At 47.5% G+C, this 27,889-nt stretch overlaps 1 protein-coding gene across 1 annotated transcript in view; it reads right to left on the reverse strand.

The window, feature by feature from the left end:
- LOC116989179 (seizure protein 6 homolog) overlaps window positions 1-27,470 on the reverse strand; it is a 320,057-nt gene extending 292,587 nt beyond the window's left edge. Inside the window, exon 1 of the mRNA XM_033046403.1 lies at window positions 27,153-27,470. Within this exon, the coding sequence (XP_032902294.1) occupies window positions 27,153-27,240 (88 nt within the window). The 5' untranslated portion in view covers window positions 27,241-27,470. The remainder of the gene's footprint in view (window positions 1-27,152) is intronic.
- Window positions 27,471-27,889: the final 419 nt, after the last annotated feature.

The following is a 27,889-nucleotide window of genomic DNA, read 5'->3' on the forward strand; positions in this document are numbered from 1 at the left end:
CTTCTCTCCACAGATGCTGCCTGACCCGCTGAGTTACTCCAGCACTCTGTGAAACGTCACCTATCCATGTTCCCCATAGATAGCCAATAGACAATAGGTGCAGGAGTAGGCCATTCGGCCCTTCGAGCCAGCACCGCCATTCAATGTGATCATGGCTGATCATCCCCAATCAGTACCCCGTTCCTGCCTTCTCTCCATATCCCCTGACTCCGCTATCTTTAAGAGCCCTATCTCGCTCTCTTGGTGCTGCCTGACCCACTGAGTTACTCCAGCATTTTGTCCCATCTTGCAATACATGCGTTTGATTTATTCATTTTATGCAAAGAATAAAAATCTTTCCCTGCATCCCAGCAAGGCACTGGATGATTTTTTTTAAATATAAATCAATTGAACGAACTTTATTATATTCAATCTTTTCACCATCTACAAAAGAAAAGCAGGAAAAGTTTTGCGCTTCAATTGAAATTCCATTAAAAAACATTTTTTTTTTTTAATGTGATGCTGAAAGCAAGAATTCACACAAACATGAAGTGCTTTTTACTGCATTAAAATTCCACGCTCAGGTCAGGCACAATTTTATGTGAAGTCAGCGGAATTAATATTCATATCACATCTGGTGCAACGGTACTAACTCTGACACCGCTAAATGAAACAAAGATTTGCAATCTCTGTGTATTTTTCCCTCCCCGAGTCTTGGAAGAATTATGGATTCTAGTTTTATTTTTCACCTTAATGATCGATATTAACTAAAACTATGAATCAGCGCAAAGGGGGAAAAAAGTGATTATGTTCATCCAGATATTTTTCGACTTTAGCATTTATTTCAAGGGGGCTTGCATACAAATGCAGGGATGTAACGCTGAGGTTCGATAAGGTGCTGGTCAGGCCGCATTTGGAATATTGTGCGCAATATTGAGCCCCGTATCTGAGGATGTGCTGGGTCTGGAGAGGGTCCAGAGGAGGTTTACAAGAATGATCCCAGGAATGAGTGGGTTAACATACGATGAGCGTTTGACGGCACTGGGCCTGTACTCGCTGGAGTTTAGAAGAATTGAAACTTACCGAATAGTGAAAGACCCGGATAGAGTGGATGTGGAGAGGATGTTTCCACTAGTGGGAGAGTCTAGGACTAGAGGTCACAGCCTCAGAATTAAAGGACATACATTTAGGAAGGAGATGAGGTGACATTTATTTCGTCAGAGGGAGGTGAATCTGTGGAATTCTTTGCCACAGAAGGATGTGGAGGCCAAGTCAATGGATATTTTTAAGGCGGAGATAGATAGATTCTTGATTAGTGCGGGTGTCAGGGGTTATGGGGAGAAGGCAGGAGAATGGGGTTAGGAGGGAGAGATAGATCAGCCATGATTGAATGGTGGAGTAGACTTGATGGGCTGAATGGCCTGATTTTTCTCCTATCCCTTATGAACTTATGACTTTATGACTTTCTACAAATGCTGTTAACACAACACCGATACATCATCAGAAGAATTGTGTGTAAAATCATGAGAGGAATAGATCAGGTAGATGCACAGAGTCCCTTGCCCAGAGTCCGGGACTCGAGTATGCGGAGAAGATTTACCAGGATGTTGCCAGGACTCGAGGGCCTGAGCTATAGGGAGAGGTTGAGTCGGCTGAGTCTTTATTCCTTGGAGCGCAGGAGGATGAGGGGTGATCTTATAGACGTGTACAAAATCATGAGAGGAATAGATCGGGTAGATGCACAGAGTCTATTGCTCAGAGTAGGGTAAATCGAGGACCAGAGGACATAGATTTAAGGTGACGAGAAAAAGATTTAATAGGAATCTGAGGGGTAACTTTTCCACACAAAGTGTGATGGGTGTATGGAACAAGCTGCCAGAGGAAGTAGTTGAGTCTGGGACTATCCCAACGCTAAAGCAGTTATACAGGTACATGGATAGGACAGGTTTGGAGGGATTAAGGGCCAAACGTGGGCTGGTGGGACTAGTGTAGCTGGGACATGTTTGGTCTTTACCAAACACAGGATTTTTCAGAAGCTTTCTCCCCTCCCTCCCTCCCTCCCCCCCCCCCCCCTCCCCTCGTGACCATAAACTAAACTGAAACTTCAGGTTCATCAGCCATGTTGACCTTTCATTGTGGAGTCGGTGTAAAACCACTGGCTACGAATCCGGAGGAAAATTATTCACTTGGCCTCTCAAATGTACAAGCTGAACCATCTGTTCCAGCCCTCCAGAGAATGCCGACAATTTATATACACACTGGGTAAAAATAGCCACCCATAACCTGTGCTCACCCCTCTGGGCAATTCATTAGGGGACAGAGGCAGACAGAGGGCCCATAGAAAGGGATTAAGACTTCTGAAACGTGCCTTTCCGAGACCGCTCAGAGATAATATATTTTTTCAGCAGATTGTAAAATTGTGCCCTGTAAATCCTTCCTGGAGGAAAGCCATGAGGCAGTTTGATAAAAGTGCCCTTGAAAAGGAAAAAAAAAAAAAAAAAAAAAAAAAAAGTATCAGGTGCTCCCAGAAAGTAGTTACAAAAGAGAGCAAAACAGGAAAAGAAGATTTTCTTGAAGCCCTTGAGAGAAACCCTCAACAGATAATAACAAGCAGGTGCTGGGAATATTAAATATAATTTAAAAGAACACTGGAAATAAGTTCATGTTCGTAAGTGATTGGAGCAGAATTAGGCCATTCGGCCCATCAGGTCTACGCCACAATGATTGAATGGCGGAGCAGACTTGATGGGCCGAATGGCCTGATTCTGCTCCCATCACTTCTGACCTTATGAGTTGGTGGGCCGAAGGGCCTGTTTCTGCACTTTACCTGTAAACTAAATAACATATAACATATAACATATAACAATTACAGCACGGAAAATAAGATATAATATAATATAAGATAAATAATAAGACGTATTCATCAAAAGGCATCAATGATCACACAGCGAGAGACAGCTGTAACAAAGAGGAGATCAGCTTCAGATGAATTATATCGTGCCTTCGGGCAGGAGTAACTTGTCATTTGCCAACCCGTAAACATACAAATCTGCCCAGGCGTAAAGTCAGCTGGTTTAAAAAACCTTGCAAAACAATCACACACAACTCTTGTTCATCATCTAATTGTTTCCACACTCCCCCGATAAGGGAAAGCCAATAGCTCGTGTTCACGAAGGAACTGCAGATGCTGGAAAATCGAAGGTAGACAAAAGTGCTGGAGGAACTCAGCGGGTGCGGCAGCATCTATGGAGCGAAGGAAATAGGCAACGTTTCCTTCGACCCCTTCGATGGTGGGGAGGTCAGAGCCCATGACGGAGCGGGCAGTGTGTGAATTGGGGGTGGGAGGGTCAGTATCCACGGTGGAGTGGCCAGTGAGATGGACCCGACTCAACACTAATAACTCTTGGACTAAGGGCTATTTGAATCAGTCATGTCAGGCGAATCTGGAGTCAAATATAGGTCAGAGCTTGACACTGTGCAAGTAATACCAGGGAACAGAGAAAATAATAGGATTGGGCAGAGATTAAGATGGGTTTACAAAAGCCAAAAAGCCTTTGACAAAACCATTTGTATTTTATTCAGGTTGTTACTCACAGAAAGGAGGACAGGTGAAGTGATTGATGTTCAAGGCTGATGCCGACTTCAAGCCTGCCTTTGACAAAGTGCCTTCTAAGATATTATTGAACAAAAAGATAGACACAAAGTGCTGGAGTAACTCAGCGGGACAGGCAGCATCACTGGAGAGAAGGATCGGGTGATGTTTCAGGTCGAGACCCTTCTTCAGACTGGGACTTACGAGGAAGGGTCTTGACCCGAAACGTCACCCATTCCTTCTCTCCAGAGATGCTGCCTGTCCCGCTGAGTTACTCCAGCATTTTGTGTCCATCTTCGGTTTAAACCACCATCTGCAGTTCCTTCCTACACATTATTGAACAACATTTGGACATGTGATTATAGGGCGGATGGTTTTAGAAATCAGAACACGACTTTCGGAGTGGGAATACAAACATAGAAAATAGGTGCAGGAGGCCATTCGGCCCTTCAAGCCAGCACCGCCATTCATTGTGATCATGGCTGATCATCCCCTATCAATAACCCGTGCCTGCCTTCTCCCCATATCCCTTGACTCCACTAGCCCCTAAAGCTCTATCTAATGCCCCTGTCCCACTTAGGAGACCTGAACGGAAACCTCTGGAGACTCTGAGCCCCACCCAAGGTTTCCTTGCGGTTCCCGGAGGTTCCCGGAGGTTATTGTCAGTCTCCCTACCTGCTTCCACTACCTGCAACCTCAGGGAACCGCACGGAAATCTTGGGTGGGGCGCAAAGTCTCCAGAGGTTTCCGTTCAGGTTTCTTAAGTGGGACAGGGGCTTAACACTATCCCACACACACACACACTAGGGACAATTTGTTATTTTCAGAATCCAATTATCCTACAAACCTATACGTCTTTGGAGTGTGGGAGGAAACCGGAGCACCCGCAGAAAACCCACGCAGGTCACGGGGAGAACGGACAAACTCCTTACAAACAGCACCCGTAGTCAGGATCGAACCCGGGTCCCTGGCGATTCGAGGCAGCGACTCTACCCGCTGCGCCTAGATATTGCACAAGAGTCTGATATGACGCAAAGATATATATAGGTATCTTATCGCATTGTGAATTTTCTTTCATATAAAGTGGTGCAGGAGTAGAGTTGCTGCCTCCAATGAAATACAAGGTAGACAAAAATGCTGGAGATACTCAGTGGGTGAGGCAGCATCTATGGAGCGAAGGAATAGACCCTTGGGTCTCGACCCGAAACGTCACCTATTTCCTTCGCTCCATAGACGCTGCCTCACCCGCTGAGTTTCTCCAGCATTTTTGTCCACCTTCGATTTTTCCCGCATCTGCAGTTCTTTCGAAAACATTTAAATGAAGATCTTTTAACTTCAGGTAGTTCGCTGGCATTTAGGGGCGGCACGGTGGCGCAGCGGTAGAGTTGCTGCCTCGCAGCGTCGGAGACCCGGGTTCGATACCGACTACGGGGGCTGTCTGTATGGAGTTCGTACGTTCTCCCCGTGACCTGCGTGGGTTTTCTCCGGGTGCTCCGGTTTCCTCCCACACGCCAAAGACGTACGGGTTTACTAGGTAAAATTGTAAAATGTCGTGTGTGTGTGTGTGTGTGTGTGTGTGTGTGTGTGTGTGTGTGTGTGTGTGTGTGTGTGTGTGTGTGTGTGTGTGTGTGTGTGAGTGTGTGCATGGCGTAGTGTTAAGGTGCGGGGATCGCTGGTCGGCGCGGACTCGGTTGGCCGATGGGCCTGTTTCCGCGCTGTATCTCTAAACTGAAAAGAGTCGATAATGTAAATGTCGTAAGTTAAAAATGCATAATAATTTTGTGACAGTCAGCACGGGAAGCTTTATTTGGAAAATAAATGCCACGATTTCAAACTGTTATGTTATAATCTATAAGTTTCAATTAATGATGCAGAAATCCATTTGCTGAATCTCCGGCATAATGGAGGCCAACAAGCTGACAGATGATTGCAGGGCACTTTTAAATCACTTTTAAGTTCACAATGGCACCATTAAACCAAACTTTAATTTAGCCCGAACCAGCAAACTCATAGAAGATGCCTGGGCAACAAATCTAATGCATGTGACCCTGGTGAATCTGTGGAATTCATTGCCACAGACGGCTGTGGAGGCCAAGTCAGTGGATACATTTAAGGCAGAGATAGATAGATCCTTGATTAGTGCGGGTGTCAGAGGTTATGGGGAGAAGGCAGGAGAATGGGGTTAGGAGGGAGAGATAGATCAGCCATGATTGAATAGAAAGTAGGAGCAGAATTAGGCCATTCGGCCCATCAAGTCTACTCCACCGTTCCATCATGGCCGATTTATCTGTCCCTCCTCACCACATTCTCCCCCTAACCCTTGACACTGAGAGGGGATCTTATATAAGATTATTAAGGGATTGGACACGCTAGAGGCAGGAAACATGTTCCCGATGTTGGGGGAGTCCAGAACCAGGGGCCACAGTTTAAGAATAAGAGGTAAGCCATTTAGAACGGAGATGAGGAAACACTTTTTCCACACAGAGAGTGGTGAATCTGTGGAATTCTCTGCCTCAGGGGGCGGTGGAGGCGGGTTCTCTGGATGCTTTCAAGAGAGAGCTAGATAGAGCTCTTAAAGATAGCGGAGTCAGGGGATATGGGGAGAAGGCAGGAACGGGGTACTGATTGGGGATGATCAGCCATGATCACATTGATAGGTGATACTGGCTCGAAGGGCCGAATGGCCTACTCCTGCACCTATTGTCTATATGCGTCCAACATAACTCATTCATTAGAGCAGAATTCCTCAGAAGGCTTAGGGTGTTCGGCATGTCCCCAACAACTCTCACCAACTTCTAAAGATGCGCCAGAGAAAACATTTTACCGGGATGCATCACGGCACGGTTTGGGAACAAGACGCAGAGAATTGTGGACGCAGCCCAGACCATCACACAAACCAACCTCCCTTCCATGGACTCCATCTACACCTCATGCTGCCTCGGCAAGGCCAGCAGCATCATCAAGGACCAGTCTCACCCCGGCCACTCCCTCTTCTCCCCTCTCCCATCGGGCAAGAGGTACAGAAGTGTGAAAACGCACACCTCCAGATTCAGGGACAGTTTCTTCCCAGCTGTTATCAGGCAACTGAACCATCCTACCACAACCAGAGAGCAGTCCTGAACTACTATCTACCTCATTGGTGACCCTCGGACTATCTTTGATCGGACTTTATCTTGCACTAAATGTTATTCCCTTATCATGTATCTGTACACTGTAAATTCCTCGATTGTAATCATGTATTGTCTTTCCGCTGACTGGTTAGCACGCAACAAAAGCTTTTCTCTGTACCTCGGTACACGTGACAATAAACTAAACTGAAACTGAACTGGAGATGAATCACAAGGACAGAATATTCTGGAAAACAGAACTTTTTTTGCTTCATTCTCCTTAGAGAATTGAATTTAAAAAATACATTACATGGATTTTAGATTTTGAAAGCTAGGAGGAAAAAAAAGAGACATTTGGCTTCAAAAGCTTTCAATTATGTTAGATTAACTACCCAGTAATTACTTATAGAATTATGGGCATCTACCCTATACTTAAACTAAAATAATTACACAGTTGGATTGTTTCTCTGACCTAGAACTGGGACTAAAAGGTAACGTCATTAAATTTAAAAAAAGACACAGAGTGCTGGAGTAACTCAACGGGTCAGGCAGCATCTGTGGAGAACATGGGTAGATGACTCAAAACATGGCCGCATGGTGGTGCAGCGGTAGAGTTGCTGCCTCACAGTGCCAGAGACCCAGGTTCCATCCTGACCTCAGGTGCTGTCTATGTGGAGTTGGCATGTTCTCCCTGTGACCGCGTGGGTTTTCTCCGGGTGCTCTGGCTTCCGGCCACACTCCAAAGATATACGTACAGGTTTGCAGGTTAATTGGCTTCTGTACATTGCCCCTAGCGTGTGGGATAGAACTAGTGAACAGCTGATTGGCATGGGCCGAAGGGCCTGTTTCAGCGCTGTCTCTCTAAACCAAACCAAATATTCTCAGTTACTCCAGCATTTTGTGTCTTTTTTAGTGAACCAGTGCCTGCAGTTCATTGTTTCTATTCTCCAAGTCATTAAGTTTAGTTTTAATATTGTCACGTGTACTGAGGTACAGTGTACAGCTTTTGTTGTTGCGTGCTATCCTGTCAGCGGAAAGACTATACATGATTACAATCGAGCCGTCCACAGCGTACAGATACAGGACAAACAGGAAAACGCTTAGTGCAAGATAAAGTCCAGTAAAGTCAGATTAAAGATTGTCCAAGGGTCTACGATGAGGTAGATGGGAGGTCAGGACCGCTCCCTGGTTGGTGATAGGATGGTTCAGTTACCTGATAACAGCTGGGAAGAAACTGTCCCTGAATCCGATCACTTCAACTCCCCCTCCAATTCCGAAATCCGACCTTTCTGTCCTGGGCCTCCTCCATGGCCAGAGTGAGTCCCACCGCAAATTGGAGGAGCAGCACCTCGTATTTCGCTTGGGCAGTTTACACCCCAGTGGTATGAACATTGACTTCTCCAATTTCAGGTAGTCCCTGCTTTCTCCCTCCTTCCCCTCCCCAGCTCCCCCACAGCCCACTGTCACCGCCTCTTCCTTCCTCCCCCCCACCCCCACATCTGTCTGAAGAAGGGTCGAGACCCGAAACGTCGCCCATTCCTTCGCTCCATAGATGCTGCCTCACCCGCTGAGTTTCTCCAGCATTTTTGTCTACCTTCGATTTTTCCAGCATCTGCAGTTCTTTCTTAAACATTGAATCTGGAGGTGTGCGTTTTCACACCCCTGTTTTGTTTAATGTCACGTGTACCGAGGTACAGTGAAAAGCTTTTGTACTGTGTGGTCAGTGAAAAGTCAGTGAAATGATCACAATCTGGCCTCCACAGAGTATACATACAGGGGAGTAGAGGGAGTGACTGGGGCGAGACTGCACCTTGATCATGCTGGTGACCTTGCTGAGGCGGCAATCTTCGGTTTCCTCCCACACTCCAAAGACGTACAGGTCTATAAATGGCTTGGTATCAATGTAAAATTGTCCCTAGTGTGTGTAGAATAGTGTTAGTTTGCAGGGATCGCTGGCCGGCACGGCCTCGGTGGGCTGAAGGGCCTGTTTCTGCTGTTGTACAGGGCCCTAGTGAGACCACACCTGGAGTATTGTGTGCAGTTTTGGTCTCCAATTTTTAGGAAGGACATTCTTGCTATTGAGGGAGTGCAGCGTAGGTTCACCAGGTTTATTCCCGGGATGGTGGGACTGTCATATGCTGAGAGAATGGAGCGGCTGGGCTTGTACACTCTGGAATTTAGAAGGATGAGAGGCGAACTTATTGAAATATAAGATTATTAAGGGTTTGGACACGCTAGAGGCAGGAAACATGTTCCTGATGTTCGGGGGAGTCCAGAACCAGGGCCCACAGTTTAAGAATAAGGGGTAAGCCATTTAGAACAGAGATTAGGAAAAACTTGTTCATCCAGAGAGTTGTGAATCTGTGGAATTCTCTGCCTCAGAGGGCAATTCTCTGGATGCTTTCAAGAGAGAGTTAGATAGAGCTCTTAAAGATAGCGTAGAGTCAAGGGGTATGGGGAGAAGGCAGGAACAGGGTACTGATTGGGGATGATCAGCCATGAGCACATTGAATGGCAGTGCTGGCTTGAAGGGCCGAATGGCCTACTCCTGCACCTATTGTCTGTGGCCGTGCTGTATCTCTAAACTAAACTGAAGGAAACTAAAGTTTAGATGGATGCTGGAGGCAGTGGTTGAATGATCTACTTCGGGAAGACTACATCTGATACACAGGCACACAACATTCCTACACAAATTATTCAGGTCATTACCCAGGCCGTTTGTGATCTGCAAATGAAGGGAATTTACCGCGGCACTTTTAGATGAACTACCTTCTAGATAAAATGTGGCACTGCAAATGAAAAGCAGAGGCCTGGACTGTGCTGGCACTTACAATGCTTAATGGTAATAGATTTGCCATTTCTCTCTTTAGTTCAGAATGTCAGCACTTAACTGGACCGAGTCTTAGTTTGCAAATTAGGTCTCAAGGCACCAGCCTGAAGAAGGGTCTCGGCGAGGATGGCCAACTTTCTCACTCCCAAATATGGGACAAAAGGTCAAAATACGGGACAAATTCCCCACGGCAATTCGTTGACCTTAAGGGGTAAGCCATTTAGAACGGAGACGAGGAAACACTTTTTCTCACAGAGAGTGGTGAGTCTGTGGAATTCTCTACCTCAGAGGGCGGTGGAGGCCGGTTCTCTGGATGTTTTCAAGAGAGAGCTAGATAGGGCTGTTAAAGATAGCGGAGATATGGGGAGAAGGCAGGAACGGGGTACTGATTGGGAATGATCAGCCATGATCATATTGAATGTCGGTGCTGGCTTGAAGGGCCAAATAGCCTATTCCTGTGTCTATTGTCTATTGACTGGGTGAATGATGAGTTGGCCCGGGTGCTGGACTGCACACAAAGCCCAGCCGGCGGGCCAGCTGAGGAGTTTTGTCCGGCTCCCCATCCAACTCATGAACCGATGATTGCCCGTGAGAAGGAGGGGTGGTGGTGATGTCGGCGGTAAGCGAAGGTGCGAGGGTCGGACAGCTGGCCAGGCTGCCGATCGACCGACGGGGCCACGGGCGAGGCGCTGCTGCTGCACTCCATGGGCTGCACTACGTCGGGACGGGTGAGGCGGGGCCGGACGCGGCGCTCCGACCCGACAGTCCCCTCGACCCGAGTAGTAGCGGTCAAATACTGGACAAGGGGCGGTCCCGTACGGGACAAACCAATTTAGCCCAATATACGGGATCTTGGCCCGAAACGCCACCCGTTCATTCTCTCCAGTGATGCTGCCCATCCCGCTGAGTTACTCCAGCATTTTGTGTCTATCTTCTCAAAAATAAACTGTTTTGATTAAACACTGATTGTTTCAGGGGCAAAATGAATCACGATCCCTTACTAAAGTGAATAAATAACTAAATCATTTGGAGTTTTGCAGATCAAGCTGTCATCTGAATCATCCTATCACCAACTAGAGAGCAATCATGATCTCCCATCTACCTCATTGGAGACCCTTGGACTATCTTTAGACATTGGACAGTAGAGATCCAGCATAGAAACAGGCCCTTCGGCCCACCCTGACCAGCGATCACCCCGTACACTAACACTATCCTACACACTGGGGATCATTTACAAATGTTACCAAAGCCAATTAACCTACAAACCTGCACCTCTTTGGAGTGTGGGAGGAAACCGGAGCACCCGGAGAAAACCCACGCACAAACTCAGTGCTGACAGCACCAGTAGTCAGGATAGAACCCAGTGTGGAAACAGGCCCTTCAGCCCAACTTGCCAAAACCGGCCAACATGTCCCATCTGCACCAGTCCCCCCCCTGCCCGCGTTTGGCCCATATCCCTCTAAACCTGTCCTATCCATTTACCTGTCTAACTGTTTCTTAAATGTTGGGATAGTCCCAGCCTCAACTACCTCCTCTGGCAGCTCGTTCCATACACCCACCACCCTTTGTGTGAAAAAGTCACCCCTCAGATTCCTTTTGAATCTTTTCCGCTTCACGTTGAACCCATGTCCTCTGGTCATCGATTCCCCTACTCTGGGCAAGAGACTCTGTGCGTCTACCCGATCTATTCCTCTCATGATTTTATACACCCCTATAAGATCACCCCTCATCCTGCTGCGCTCCATGGAATAGAGACCCAGCCTACTCAACCTCCCCCTGTAGCTCACACCCTCTAGTCCTGGCAACATCCTCGTGAATCTTCTCTATACCCTTTCCAGCTTGACAACATCTCTCCTATAAGGTCGGTTGCAGGAGATTGCCGCTGGGACACCGGATGGCCTGGCGAGGGGACGTGCGGAGCGGAGGAGGATGAAGACGGTATGATGGTCGCGCCAGTCGTGGGCGCCGCGGGGCTGCTCCGCTATAACGAACACGCGGGAATCCGAACTCGATGAAACGTCGCCACGCATCGCTGGCATTATTGTTATATGCAACATGAATTTCACTGCGTTACGTTTGATTGACAATAGGTGCAGGAGTCGGCCATTCGGCCCTTCGAGCCAGCACCGCCATTCACTGTGATCATGGCTGATCATCCCCAATCAGTTCCCCCGTTCCTGCCTTCTCCCCATATCCCCTGACTCCACTATCTTTAAGAGCCCTATCTAGCTCCCTCTTGAAAGTATCCAGAGAACCGGCCTCCACCGCCCTCTGGGGCAGAGAATTCCACATCAGTGCAGTTCCGATTTAATTGTCGTGTACCGAGGTACAGTAGAAAGCTTTTGCCTCTGGCACTTTGTGGCAGCAGCTGGATATCCTGTTTATCAGATCAACTTCCAGGAAGATAATTTCAATTGTCTGATGAAGTGCTCCTTTCAATTAAGCCAATCCTAATCGGAGTTAAATGTACACTTTGGTAAGAGAGAGACTAACAGTTAGTTTAGTCTAGAGACGGCGCAGAAACAGGCCCTTCGGCCCGCCGAGTCCGTGCCGACCAGCGATCCCCGCACACTAACACTATCCCACACACACACACACACACGAGGACAAATTGTTTTTACATTAACACCAAGTCAATGAACCTACAAACCTGCACGTCTTCGGAGTGTGTGGGATGAAACCGGAGCACCCGGAGAAAACCCACGCAGGTCATGGGGGAGAAGGTACAAACACCGTACAGACAGCGCCCGTAGTCGGGATGGATCCCGGGTCTCTGGCGCTGTGAGGCAGCAACTCTACCACGGGTCCAATCTCAAGGCTAAATCAATAAGCCATGTATTCACTTCATATACTGAAACACTGTAATGTGTGTTTAATTAAGAAGGGACGGCAGATGCTGGAACATCGAAGGTAGACAAAAGTGCTGGAGAAACTACGCAGGTGCAGCAGCAGCATCTATGGAGCGAAGGAAATAGGCAACGTTTCGGGCCGAAACCCCATGGGTTTCGGCCCAAAACGTTGCCTATTTCCTTAAACATTGCCCATTTATTTCGCTCCATAGCTGCTGCTGCTGCTGCTGCACCCGCTGAGTTTCTCCAGCACTTTTGTCTAACTGCAATGTGTGTATTGCACAAGCTGCTGTAATGAACGCCCACCACTTCTTCCCGGCACAGCCGGAGCAGGGAACGACGACATTGTTTTTTGACACCGGGACAAATGACGGTGACACGTAATTAATCTACAGACCTGACTTTGCGGCATTTGCACGAGTGAGTTTGACATTGCCAAATTAATTTGCTCCTGGGAGGAAGAAAGGATTCAGAATCAAAGGGCCCTCTCTAGAAAGGAGGCGAGGAGCAACTTCTTCAGTCAGAGGGTAGGTAGTTCATCGTTGCCACAGGGGTGCTGTGGAGGCCAAAAATGCTCAGTGGATATTTTTAAGGCTGAGATAGACAAATGCTTGATTAGAAGACGGACACAAAATGCTGGAGTAACTCGGCGGGACAGGCAGGCAGCATCTCTGGGGAGAAGGAATGGGTGACTTTGCGGGTCGAGACCCTTCAAGTTCAAGTGAGTTTATTGTCATGTGTCCCTGTATAGGACAATGAAATTCTTGCTTTGCTTCAGCACACAGAACATAGTAGGCATTTACTACAAAACAGATCAGTGTGTCCATAGACCATTATATAAATATATACACACATGAATAAATAAACTGATAAAAGTGCAAATAACAGAAAATGGGTTATTAATAATCAGAGTTTTGTCCGAGCCAGGTTTAATAGCCTGATGGCTGAGGGGAAGTAGCTATTCCTGAACCTGGTTGTTGCAGTCTTCAGGCTCCTGTACCTTCTACCTGAAGGTAGCAGGGAGATGAGTGTGTGGCCAGGGTGGTGTGGGTCTTTGATGATACTGCCAGCCTTTTTGAGGCAGCGACCTTTTTTCCGACTGGTCTTCTCGATTAGAACGGGTGTGTCAAGGGTTATGGGGAGAAGGCAGGAAAATGGGGTTCGGAGGGAGAGATAGATCAGCCGTGATTGAATGGCAGAGTAGGCTCGACGGGCCGAGTGGCCTAATTCTGCTCCTATTCCTTAAGACCAAGGAAACGATGCCGTCTGTCCAGCAGAGCAGACAGGATAAAGGAGGCAGTGAGCGTTTCCCTCAGGAATAGACGGGATAAATCCAGGGAAAGGGAATCGAGAATTAGACAACAAAGGTTTAAGGTGAGAGGCGGAAAACATTTAATAGGAACCTGCAGGGCAACTTTTTTAAAATAATTACTTCAAAGGTTGGTGGGTGTGTGGAACGAGTTGCCACAGGAGGTAGTTTGGGGCAGAGACTATCGCAACCTTCCAGGGCAGCACGGTGGCGCAGCGGTAGAGTTGCTGCCTCACAGCGCCAGGGACCCGGGTTCGATCCTGACCACAGGTGCTGTCTGTACGGAGTTTGTACGTTCTCCCCGTGACCTGCGTGGGTTTTCTCCAGTTCCCTCCAAAGACGTGCATTGGCCTTAGTGCATTTGTAAATCACCCCTATTGTGTGGGGTACTGTTAGCGTACGGGGTGATCGCTGGCCGGCACGGACTCGGTGGGCCGAAGAGCCTGTATGTCTAAAGTCTAAAGTTTAAGAAACATTTAGACAGGTTCATGGATAGGACAGGTTGAGAGGGATGCAGGCTAAACGCAGGCAGGTGGGACTAGTGTAGATGGGACATGCTGGTCAGTGTGGGCAAGTTGGGCCGAAGGGCCTGCTTCCACTCTGTGTCACTCTATGACAGCAACTGAGTGGAAAATAGGAGACTAGTTGACATCTACAATCTTCACATCCATAGAAAGATGGTTCAATGTTTAGTTTAGAGATACAGCGCAGAAAAGGGCCCTTCGGCCCAACAACCAGCGATCCCCGCACACTGACACTATCCCACACACACACGCACACACTAGGGACAATTTACATTTACACCAATCCAATTAACCTACAAACCTGTACGTCTTTGGAGTGTGGGAGGAAACCGAAGATTTCGGGGGAAACCCACGCGGGTCACGAGGAGATCGTGCAAACTCCACACAGACAGCAACCGTGGTCAGGATCGATCCCGGGTCTCTTGCGCTGTGAGGCTGCAACTCTACCGCTGCGCCACCGTGTTGCCCGTAGGCACGAGCTACTGAAACACACAGCATCTCGTGATTTTTCATTGTTTGAAGGTGAACTATTTTATTGTACGTTGGAGGATAAATGAATTATGGTTCAAATGTAAGAAGTGCGGTCGTGAATTAATGGGCAAAAATAACCGTGACTGCCAGGGAAATTTCCAAGCGAAATAGGCCTTCATTTGAAGGAGTTTTTAAACACAAAGGCACTAAGCTCCAGAAAGGAAAGGAATAAATTGGGGAATTAAAACAGAACATTAAGGAGATTTTAAAGGCAGAGATCGACAGCTTCTTGATTACATAGAAACATAGAAAATAGGTGCAGGAGGAGGCCATTTGGCCCTTCGAACCAGCATCGCCATTCATTGTGATCATGGCTGATCGTCCCCTATCAATAACCTGTGCCTGCCTTCTCCCCATATCCCTTGACTCCACTAGCCCCTAGAGCTCTATCTAACTCTCTCTTAAATCCATCCAGTGACTTGGCCTCCACTGCCCTCTGTGGCAGGGAATTCCACAAATTAGTGCGGGTGTCAGGGGTTATGGGGAGAAGGCAGTAGAATGGGGTTAGGAGGGAAAGAGTTTGGAAGGATGAGGGGGGGACCTCATTGAAACATACCAAATAGTGAAAGGCCCGGATAGAGTGGATGTGGAGAGGATGTTTCCACTGGTGGGAGAGTCTAGGACCAGAGGTCACAGCCTCAGAATTAATGGACGTTCCTTTAGGAAGATGAGGAGGGATTTCTTTAGTCAGAGGGTGATGAATCTGTGGAATTCTTTGCCACAGACGGCTGTGGAGGCCAAGTCAGTGGATATGTTTAAGGCAGAGATAGATAGATTCTTGATTAGTACGAATGTCAGGGGTTATGGGGAGAAGGCAGGAGAATGGGGTTAGGAGGGAGAGATAGATCAGCCATGATTGAATGGCGGAGTAGACTTGATGGGCCGAATGGCCTAATTCTGCTCCTAGAAGTTATGAAGATCAGAGGGAGTTGGCCAACAGAACTCAGGTGAACAAGGAGCAACGGACTTTGGCCAGAAAACAGGCAGGAGGACAATCTCCAGGTACCCTAACCCTAGCCATAATCCTCACCCTAACAAACCCCTAACTGGGCATCATCACCAGGGCAGCATATGTCAGCGTGTACGTCATGCAACTTGATGGTTTTACGAGCGTCAGTCACTGATGCTCGCAGTGGGACAGGCCCTTGATCCTTGCAGAAACACGAGGAAACATTCTCTGCACAAAAGGAAGTGGAGGAATAATTCATAGATCATAAGTGAAAGGAGGAGAATGAGACCATTCGGCCCATCGTCTACTCCACATTCTTTAGACTTTAGACTAATTCTTTAGATTTTAGAGATACAGCGCGGAAACAGGCCATTCGGCCCACTGAGTCCGCACCGACCATCATCCTGTACACTAGCACTATCCCACACACAATTTACAGGGGGTCAAATAACCTACAAACCTGCACGTCTTTGGAGTGTGGGAGGAAACCGGAGAAAACCCACGCAGGTCACGGGGAGAACGTACAAACTCCGTACAGACAGTACCCGTAGTCAGGATTGAACCCGGGTCTCTGGCGCTGTGAGGCAGCAACTCTACCGCTGCGCCCCCTTGCCGTGCCGAATTCCTTGCGGAAGACCTTGCTTGGCTCTCGATGTCGAAGCCAGAATCTAAACGCGAAATGTCACAACATCCCACGGAATCAAGATTCTAAAACTGCGCACTTTAGGGGAAAAACAATAAAAGTGTCAGCGTTTCGACTGGTTGATTCCATTTGCAGTGCTTACTTTAAACTGACTCCATTACACGCAGAAACTACTGATCTGAATGATGTAGAATGGGACTTGTTCAAATTAATTTGGTGCTTTGAACTAAAGGTGTCAGGGATTATATATTCAGCTTTCAGTTTAGTTTATTGTCACGTGTACCGAGGTACAGTGAAAAGCTTTTGTTGCGTGCTAACCAGTCAGCGGAAAGACAATACATAATTACAATCGAGCCGTCCACAGTGTACAGATACATGATAAAGGGAATAATGTTTAGTACAAGGTAAAGCCAGCCAAGTCCGAGCAAGGATAGTCCAAGGGTCACCAATGAGGTGGATAGTAGTTCAGGGCCGCTCTCTGCTTGTAGCAGGATGGTTCACTTTCCTGATAACAGCTGGGAAGAAGGCAGGAGAATTTGGTTGAGAGGGCAAGATAGATCAGCCATGATTGAATGGCGGAGTAGACTTGATGGGCCGAATGGCCTAATTCTGCTCCTATCACTTATGAATTTAATAAAGGTCGTATGCAATTAATGCAGGTGGAAGGAACTGCAGATGCAAGTTGCAAAATAAAAAAGACACAAGGTGCTGGAGTAACTCTACGGGTCAGGCGGCATCTGTGGAGGACATGGATAGGTGGCGTGTCGGGTTGAGACCCTCTTAGACTGATCTTCAGCCTGGGGAAGGGTGGGGGAAAGCCGGATGAGTGGTGGGGGTGGGATCGCAATGAGGGGGCATCGAGAAGAGGGTCTCACTGGTCCCCCATAGAAATCCTAGAGACATAAAGGGCGGTCGCGGTGGTGCAGCGGTAGAGTTGTTGCCTTACGGCGAATGCAGCGCCGGAGACCCGGGTTCGATCCCGACTATGGGTGCTGTCTGTACGGAGTTCGCACGTTCTCCCCGTGACATGCGTAGGTTTTCTCCGAAATCATCGGTTGCCTCCCACACACCAAAGACGTGCAGGTTTGCAGGTTAATTGGCTTGGCGCAAATGTAAAAACTGTCCCTAGTGGGTGTAGGATAGTGTTAGTGTGTGGGGATCGCTGGTCGGCACGGACCCAGTGGGCCGAAGGGCCTGTTTCCATGCTGTATATCTCTAAACTAAACTTTATTTTTTAGTTTAGTTTAAACTAAAAAAAATAAAGCACGGAAACAAGCCCATCTTGCCCACGCCGACCAAGGTGCTCCATCTATACTGGTCCCACCTGCCTGCGTTTGGCCCATATCCCTCCTGCCCACATACCTGTCCATCAGGCAGTGTTCACGGACTTCATGAAAAACACAAACTTGCCAATGAAATGATCATCAAACAATTTTACAACTTAAAACCTTTACAAATACATTCTCCTTGTGTGTTAAACCACAGCTATCTGTGAATACCTCCTCACCTAGAAACATAGAAAATAAGTGCAGGAGTAGGCCATTCGGCCCTTCGAGCCAGCACCGCTATTCAATATGATCATGGCTGATCATTCAGAATCAGTACCCCGTTCCTGCCTTCTCCCCATATCCCCCGACTCCGTTAGCACTAAGAGCTAAATCTAGCTCTCTCTTGAAGAATTGGCCTCCACTGCCTTCTGTGGCAGAGAATTCCACAGACTCACAGCTCTCTGGTGAGAGTTTTAGAGATACAGTGCAGAAACAGGCCTTTTCCCCTTCACCTTGAACCTATTCCCTCTGGTCCTCAATTTCCCCAACTCTGGGCAAGAGACTCTGCGCGTCTTTCCGATATTTGTCTTTTTGGTTTTAGTTTAGAGATACAGCGCAGAAACAGGCCCTTCGGCCCACCGAGCAGCGATCCCTGCACACCAACAGCATCCTACACACACACTAGGGACAACTTGCAATTATACCGAGGCCATTAACCTACAAACCTGTACGTCTTTGGAGTGTGGGGGGGAAACGGGAGCACCCGGAGAAAATCCATGCAGGTCACGGGGAGAATGCCCATCCTTCACTCGAAAGGAAGGGTCTCTTCCAGACAGAAGTCGCCAACTCTTTGATAGCACATTGGTGCAATTATAAAGAAGGCACATCAGCGCCTCTACTTCCTGAGAAGATTACGGAGAGTCGGAATGTCAAGGAGCACTCTCTCGAACTTCTACAGGTGCACAGTAGAGAGCATGCTGACCGGTTGCATCGTGGCTTGGTTCGGCATCTTGGTTCAACGTCCAGGAGCGGAAAAACAAAAAGCAGAAAGTTGTGACCACTGCCCAGTCCATCACCGGCTCTGACCTCCCCACCATCGAAGGGATCTATCGCAGTCGCTGCCTCAAAAAGGCTGCCTACATCATCAAAGACCCACACCATCCTGGCCACACACACTCATCTCTCCACTGCCATCGGGAAGAAGGTACAGGAGCCTGAAAACTGTAACGTCCAGGTTCAGGAATAGCTACTTCCCCACAGCCATCAGGCTATTAAACACAACATCAAACAAACTCTGAACAATAACAGTCTATTATTACTATTGCACTTTATTGCACAGAACAGGAGATAAAAGTTCAGTATATATATATATATATATATATATATGACTATATATATATGACTATATATATATATATTACATATACATATACATATACATATATATACATAATACAGAACAGGAGATAAAAGTTCAGTATATATATATATGGTCTATGATATATAGACACACTGAACTTTTATCTCCTGTTCTGTATTATGTTTACATATTGTGTTGTGCTGCAGCAAGCAAGAATTTCATTGTCCTATCTGGAACACATGACAATAAAACTCTCCTGACTCTTACAACCTGTTGGCATCTATACCAGCATTTTATAGGGTCCTTTCATATCGCTATACATCTCCCTTGATTGGGTAAGCAGGAACGTAATGATATATAATAGATACAACAACAAAGGTCTGGAACAAATACAATTGGGAGAAATCAGCCAGCTATGCTCTTAGGTAATAGGCTGCTCTACAGCAGGGCTGCTGAAGATTTTTGAAGATCAATATTACATGTCACTAGATGTTATAGAAGCATCGTAACACATTTGCTAATCAAGGCATACAGCGCAGTCAACTCTTCCCAGTTACGTTATAAACATTTACAAGAGAATGCATTTTGACAAGTAGACAATGTATTATGCTCGCTTGTCAGACACAAATGCAAATATGCATTCGCTTGGGATTCCTTGTGCGTGTGAAGCCAAGATCAACCCTGACAAATAATGATTGACAACATCTTTAATCTTGTTCACTTGCCCTCAGACTTTAATTTTTTCTCCCAAGGGTAACCCGTCTCTCCCCATTGCCAGCAACCTCAATGACATCGAACGGCACAGTGGCGCAGCGGTAGAGTTGCTGCCTCACAGCGCCAGAGACCCGGGTTCGATCCCGACTACAGGAGCTGTCTGTACAGAGTTTGTACGTTCTCCCCGTGACCAGTGTGGGTTTTCTCCTGGTGCTCCGGTTTCCTCCCACACTACAAAGTTTGTAGGTTAATTGGCTTCGGTAGAAATGGTTAAATTGTCCCTGGTGTGTGTAGGGTGCGGGGATCGCTGGTCAGCACGGACTTGGTGGGCCGACAGGCCTGTTTCTGCTCTGTATAGATCGGGAAGACGCACGGAGTTTCTTGCCCAGAGCAGGGGAATCGAGGAGCAGAGGACATAGGTTTAAGGTGAAGGGGAAAAGATCCAAGAGGAATGTGAAGGGGTAACTTTTTCCACACAGAGGGTGGTGGGTGTATGGAGGAGGTAGTCGAGGCTCAGACTAGCGCAAAGTTTAAGAAACAGTTCGACAGGTACATGGATAGGACAGGTTTGGAGGGATATGGTCCAAACGCGGGCAGCTGGGACTAGTGCAGCTGGGACATGTTGGCCGGTGTGGGCAGGATGGGCCTAAGGGCCTGTTTCCACGCTGTATCACTCTATGATAACTGCACCACACGGGGACATATCTGGTGCACTGGTCAACGCTTCACTCTCAGGTACGCCAGATCAGAAACACGCGCAGGTAGTTAGGAGAATATGAATTAAGATTAGCCGAACGCCCATGGATCACTTAGATCAGGGAATCATTGCAATTAAACCAATAGGCAGACGTAGGTCAGAGGTTTGCAAGCCAATGAAACAAGAGGCTGCAAGCGATGTAAACTCAGTGTCGCAATACATTATTACTGCATTAGTTCAGAATTATTTATTTCATGAAATGGAGATGTATCAGAGTGCTCGTGTTAATGGACATACTCTGATGCACGAGCTTTGAATGGCCCTGCCTTAAGCCACATTAAAAGAGACATGCCCTTTAATAAAAATAAATAGGCTACTAGGGACACACGGGTAGATGGCCACATCCCAGTACATTATCATACCCCACGCAGAATAATACATTACTGAAAGGGACCTTCAAGGTTGTAGCGTAATTGAAGGGATCTGATTACATTATAAATCTAACAGCACAGGTTATGTGGCTTGTGGATGTCATCTGAATCTTGATATCGCATTTCAGTCTGTAACTCTTTCCACACTGACACACACACTGACACACACACACACACCCCCCCCCCCCCCCGCACACACACACACACACCCCGCACACACGCACGCACACACGCACACACGCACACACACACCCCCCCCCCGCACACGGACCGCGCACACACACACAGAAACACTACCCCCACACCCCACACACAAACATATTATTCATAAATGATGGGAGCAGAATTAGGCCATTCAGCCCATCACATCTACTCAGCCATTCAGTCACGGCTGATCTACCTTCCCCCTCCTAACCCAATTCTCCTGCCTTCTCCCCATAACCCCGGACCTAATCATGATTCCATCTATCTCTGCCTTAAACATATCCATTTACTGCCTCCACGCATCTTCTGTGATTAAGAGCGAGGGGTAGGCCTTTTACAACAGAGCTGGCTGGTTAGCACGCAACAAAAGCTTTTCACTGTACCTCGGTACATGTGACAATAAACAGACCCTGAACTGGATTGACTGGTTAGCATTCAAAACAAAGCTTCTCACTGTACACAGGCAATAATAAACCTAAACATCGACAATAGGTGCAGGAGGAGGCCGTTCGGCCCTTCGAGCCAGCACCGCCATTCAATGTGATCATGGCCGATCATCCACAATCAGTACCCCATTCCTGCCTTCTCCCCATATCCCAGAGAATATGGGGAGAAGGCAGGAACTTCTCCCCATAGTTCCAGCCATCTATAACTATCCCACAGGTACATTAAATACCTTCAAAAATCACACAGGTACAATCAGCAAACTTTAATACAAGAAAAAAATCTATTTTGAACAAAAAAAACCCGAGACAGAGATGGGAAAAACAGCATCTCATATTTTGCTTGGACATCTTACAGGCCAGATGTATAAATATTGACCCTGGCATTCCCTCTTTCTCTATCCCTCCCCCACCCAAGTCGCACCAGCTTCTCGTTATCACCCAACAAACAGCTAACTTAGATTAGATCCTTTATTTGTCATTCAGACCTTTCAGTATGAACGAAATGTTGTTGACTGCAGTCATACATATAATAATAAACAACAAAACATACAATAAACCCAAATTAACATCCACCACAGTGAGTTCACCAGGCACCTCCTCACTGTGATGGAGGAACAAGTCTTAATGTTACTGTCTCTTCCCCTCCTCATTCAATGCCCCCTTTCCCTTCATCGTCATTACTTTTTCGCATATCTTTCATTCATTGTTCCATATCTCTCCACATCATCTTGTTTCCCTTTCCCCCCGCAGTCTGATGAAGGGTCTCGACCCGAAACATTCTCTCCGGGGATGCTGCCTGTTCCCGCTGACGTGCTCCAGCTTTCTGTGTCGAACTTTGGGATCTCGAGACAAGGGGGCTGCAGAAATAATCCGACTCGCGTGTTATTTGCTTTCAGCCCAGCAGTCTAGTTCCGAATGTCCAGTCAGTTTAGTGCAGTTTAAGAATTTACGCCTCGATGGTCTCTTCAGGAAGTCCACTCAATTTACAGCAGCCTGGACTAAAATATCTCACTGACATGACGCAGTTACAATTGGAACATCACCATCGCTATGATTTAAGTGTTTTCGACCAGTCAGTAAATAACGACCTTGTAAGCAATAGCAAAATAAATAGACTTAATGGCCAGTTATACCACAGTGTACTTCCACGTCACCCACAGATAATTCATGCTGTATATCGTCAGTTCTTGCGAGCAGACACACACATTTATCTCCTCTCCATACCCAGAGCTGAAGAACAGTGCACCATTTAGCATTCAGAAGAGCAACCTCGTTGAGGAGGGAGTCGGTCTCATTTTACTGCAGGGATCACCCAAGGTGGGAACATTCACCGGCAAGGAGGAGAGTGGCAGGGGCAGTAAAACACAACCGGCATCTGAAGACAGGACACAAAATGCCGGAGTAACTCAGTGGGACAGGCAGCATATCTGGAGAGAAGGAATGGGTGATGTTATTCTGCATCGAGTCCCTCCTTCAGACTGAGATTCAGGGGAGAGGGAAACGATAGCGATGTAGAGATAGAGAACAAATGAATGAAAAATATTCAATCGTGGCTGATCTATCTCTCCCTCCAACCCCCATTCTCCTGCCTTCTCCCCATAACCCCCGACACCCTAGTTGTACTAGTTTCAACATTGTCTGTAACTCGTTCTCACCTAGCCCACAGCTAATAAAGGCCCGTCTCCTTTATCATTGCTGCATTTTTACATATCTTTCATTCATTTGTTCTCCATCTCTCTACATCACCGTCTAGAACCAAAACCAAACTTCGTTTGAACCTCGAAGGTACACAAAATTGCTGGGGAAACTCAGCGGGTGCAGCAGCATCTATGGAGCGAAGGAAATAGGCGACGTTTCGGGCCGAAACCCTTCTTCAGACTTCAATGAGGTTCAAATGACAACAAATAAATTGTATCATTGTGTATCATTGTTGTATCTCTCGTTTCCCTTTCCCTCTGACTCTCAGCCTGAAGAAGGGTCTCGACCTGAAACATCACGTATTCCTTCTCTCCGGAGATGCTGTCTGACCCGCTGAGTTACTCCAGCTGTTTGTGTCTATCTTCGGTTTAAACCAGCATCTGCAGTTCCTTCCTGCACTACCAGTTTGATCTGTTCAGTCTTCTTCTTCTTCTTGCGAATGAAACATAAATAAACCAAAGGAATAGTTAGATCTCGAGCCGGGTGTTGAGCAGCCAGGTAGCTGTCTGTGTTGTCCAGGCCCTGACACAGCCCCACTTGGTGGGTGGTAGAGCGGGCATCCAGAGATGACATGGTTGGCTGTGTGTTGTTCTGCTCCACATTCACAGGCTGGGCTGTGGCGGAGGGAGCCCCCATCTACACACGCTGAGACCACACCTGGAGTATTGCGTACAGTTTTGGTCTCCTAATCTGAGGAAAGACATTCTTGCCATAGAGGGAGTACAGAGAAGGTTCACCAGACTGATTCCTGGGATGGCAGGACTTTCATATGAAGAAAGACTGGATAGACTCGGTTTGTACTCGCTAGAATTTAGAAGATTGAGGGGGGATCTTATAGAAACGTACAACATTCTTAAGGGGTTGGACAGGCTAGATGCAGGAAGATTGTTCCCGATGTTGGGGAAGTCCAGAACAAGGGGTCACAGTTTAAGGATAAGGGGGAAGTCTTTTAGGACCGAGATGAGAATGTTTTTATCCCCCACAGAGTGGTGAATCTGTGGAATTCTCTGCCATAGAAAATAGTTGAGGCCGGTTCATTGGCTATATTTAAGAGGGAGTTAGATGTGGCCCTTGGGGCTAAAGGGATCAGGGGGTATGGAGAGAAGGCAGGTACAGGATACTGAGTTGGATGATCAGCCATGATCATATTGAATGGTGGTGCAGAGTCGAAGGGCCGAATGGCCTCTACTCCTGCACCTATTGTCTATGTTTCTATGTTTCTCTGCTGGCATTGAAACACCCAACTTCAGTACCAAGTCTGTTGAGCTTCACCCATGCTCCTCTGGGGAGCTCAGACCCTGGACTGCTTTTATCTGCTCAGTGTTACTTCATGATGTACATAATCAAGAATTTCTACATGCAAAATTACCTACCCCAACATACACACGCAGTTTGCAGACATGCTATCTAAACAAATGTACAAAATGAAATGCTTCCTAAATTGAAGCTCAAAATATTTTCATGGAGATAATATGTTTAATTAAATGCTTCTGGGAACCCGTCCAAAATGAAATGCAGTGAAAACAAGATAGTTAAGACTCACAATCAAAGACCAAAATACAAGAACCACATGGAAATCTCTCGGAAAAAACACCACGTTCCTCATTTATTTATTTACTGGATTCACCTGAACTATTTCCATACAATCTGAAAACAATCTGAGCTAGACAGAGCTCTGAAAGTAAGTAAGTAAGTTTATTGGCTAAGTATTCACATACAAGGAATTTGCCTTGGTGCTCCGCCCACAAGTAACAACATGAAATACAATGACAGTTCCGAATGAATCAGAAAACACTAAACATTAATAATAATAAAACATTAATGATAAAACACCATTGATCAAGCATGTGAACCAACAAAATACCAGATCAAAGGGAGGCTACAGATTTTTGGCTGTCGAGTAGAGCAACTACTCGTGGATAAAGATAGCGGAGTCAGGGGATATGGGGAGAAGGCAGGAACGGGGTATTGATTGGGGATGATCAGCCATGATCACATTGAATGGCGATGCTGGCTTGAAGGGCTGAATGGCCTACTCCTGCACCTATTGTCTATAAAAATTGACTATTTTTGCCCCAGTTCTGTTTGTTCTGAGATTGAGATGTGGGGGGGGGGGGGGGGGGGGGGGGAGACTGCTGTTGGTGGGGGGGGGGGGAGATTGCTGTTGGTGGGGGGGGGGGGGACTGCTGTTGGTCGGGGGGGGGGGGGAGATAAAGGAGGGCCCAGCGCCGGATCTTTATAACTTTGTCTGTGCCCTTTACGTGGCCACTATTTGCATACCTTGACGATGCAAGCCAAGAATTTCACTGTGACTGGTCACACGTGACAATTAAATATCTATTCTTCTTCAACAAACATAAGACTTCAAGCATGCTTGGAAGACAAGCACGTTCTACAATGACGGACTTCCATTAGGATAGAAAGTGGGCTACATCTAACCCTGGTAGCCAAGTGGGTGGGTGGACGTGAACAAGAGGCACTCGTACAGAATCCCTCTCTGTCAGAGTCCGGCTATCTAGTGTCGAGTGTGTGTGAGATCGTTTGCCACGCGAATCCGTGTCGCATTTCTGAAAGAGCGCAGCGGGGTGGGGTAGTAAAAGGTGCAATCATCTTTCTTGGGGTTGTCCAGCCCGGTCATTGTTGATGCCTGTAGCGAGGTCTCCCTGTCACCGTGTGACAACAAGAAGCGGCTCAATAATGAGCCAGGCAAACTCAGCGAGACACAGAAACACACCCTGGTACAAATAATAACACGCAGACCACCAAGACTTCACTAGTGCCGGCGCCCATTGTGATTTGTGCCCAATATCTGGTGCTCCAGGTGTGGCCAGCCCATTATAATGACCACGACAGTATGCATGCACCTTGCCCGATTAGGAAGACGAGGGGGGTGATTATTGATTGTTTTTTTGGCGTTGAGAAGTCAGTTGAGGGCGCACTTGGGAATTATAATTACATAGAAACATAGAAAATAGGTGCAGGAGGAGGCCATTCGGCCCTTCGAGCCAGCACCGCCATTCACTGTGATCACGGCTGATCGTCCCCTATCAATAACCCGTGCCTGCCTTCGCCCATATCCCTCGACTCCACTAGCCCCTAATTGAGACCAAATTGAGACCACGTTTCCACCAGCTGTAAATAACTAGCCATCCGTCTCTCGTTACCCGGGCACCCACCCTCCACACACACCCGGGGACAAAGCCTCCCCCCTCCCTGTCAAAACCCAATGTTTGTGAAGTCTGCTTCTATTAAAAAAGAAGCAGACACGAGAACGGAACAGGACCTTTTTACTTTTCAAAAGCTGCAAGCTGCATTTTCTCCCCGAACATCAATTCTCATCATTTTCCACATCGCCTTTTCCCACCCCCCACACACACACACACACACACACACAGGACATGAGCCAATTCTCTCCTGGGTAGAATTAACCTAACACTGTGGGATGTTCACGACCTGGATGCGATGGGCAGGTGACTGAACGACGCGAAATTAACAACGAGTCTCATTATCCGATGTTAATGAATCAAACTGGTGGAAACCGAGGCAACGACGGCTCGCTCCGAGTTCCTCCACATATTGTAAAGGAGGTATTCATCACACTCCCCGTTAGTAGTCTCAATATATCAGCAAACGCGGGCTCGGGCGACACTTTAAACGGCGGAGAATGCCACAAGAAAACCAAAACCAGGAGCAGGAAAAAGCAAATGAATAATTGGTGATAATAGGACAGTTTCTGCGGCCACAATAACCCGTCGCTCCATCAGTGACTACACTTGGACAATTTCTTTAATCCACCTTACAAGTGTATCTAATCTCGCAGCGACGTGCCGGCACTTTCAATGGAGGCTCGGCCGGCCGGTCGGTCGGTGTGTGGTGGTGAATAATGTCAATGTGTGTGTTCAATCCACTCGCGTTCAAGTTGGGGGTTTTATTTTTTTCTTCTACCTCTTCTTCTCTCTCTACACCGGTTAGTTAACGCGTTTGTACATCTCCCCGTCTCCGCCACACACCGAACTCTTACCTTCACTGTAGACGCTGAGGAGTAGAGACACGAGCAGAAACATCGCCTTCATGTCGGGTCGGCAGCGAGAGAACGCGTTTCCATTCATTCCAGTTTCCAGCAATCTCTCTCTCTGTCTGTCTCACCTCTCCCAACTACTTTTCCGAGGCAGCTGGATATTAGAGTGGGCTGGGGGGTCCCCTCTCTCGCCGGGTTTGTAGAGAATACAGCTGTTGTGGAGGGGAAGGGGTGGGAGTGGAGGAAGTGTGGCGGGCCGGCTAGGTGGGGAGAGTAGAGAGAGCTGTGGCCGCCGCTGGCTTGTGCGTTAGGAGCGGGTCAGTACCACGGACAGCTCCGGCTGATCTAGCCACACGTGTACCGTGACGAGGCGCCGCTCAGCACTGGCTCGCTAGCCAGCCCGCCCCTTCCTTCTCATAATCTCCTCTTTCTTCCCCACCCCACCCCCCAAATAAATCCTCCCGTCACCCGGACAGCCGCCTGGGCACCGAGCAAGCCAGGACTCTACCCCTTGGAGCCCAGGAGGATGAGGGGTGATCTTATAGAGGTGTAGAGAGGTCTCCTAATCTGCATTCGTGCCATAGAAGGTTCATTCGTACAGAGAAGGTTCACCAGACTGATTCCTGGGATGACAGGACTTTCATATGAAGAAAGACTCGGCTTGTACTCGCTAGAATTTGGAAGATTGAGGGGGGATCTTATAGAAACTTACAACATTCTTAAGGGGTTGGACAGGCTAG

The sequence above is a fragment of the Amblyraja radiata genome, chromosome 28 (genome assembly GCF_010909765.2).
Source record: "Amblyraja radiata isolate CabotCenter1 chromosome 28, sAmbRad1.1.pri, whole genome shotgun sequence".
NCBI classification, from domain to species: domain Eukaryota; kingdom Metazoa; phylum Chordata; class Chondrichthyes; order Rajiformes; family Rajidae; genus Amblyraja; species Amblyraja radiata.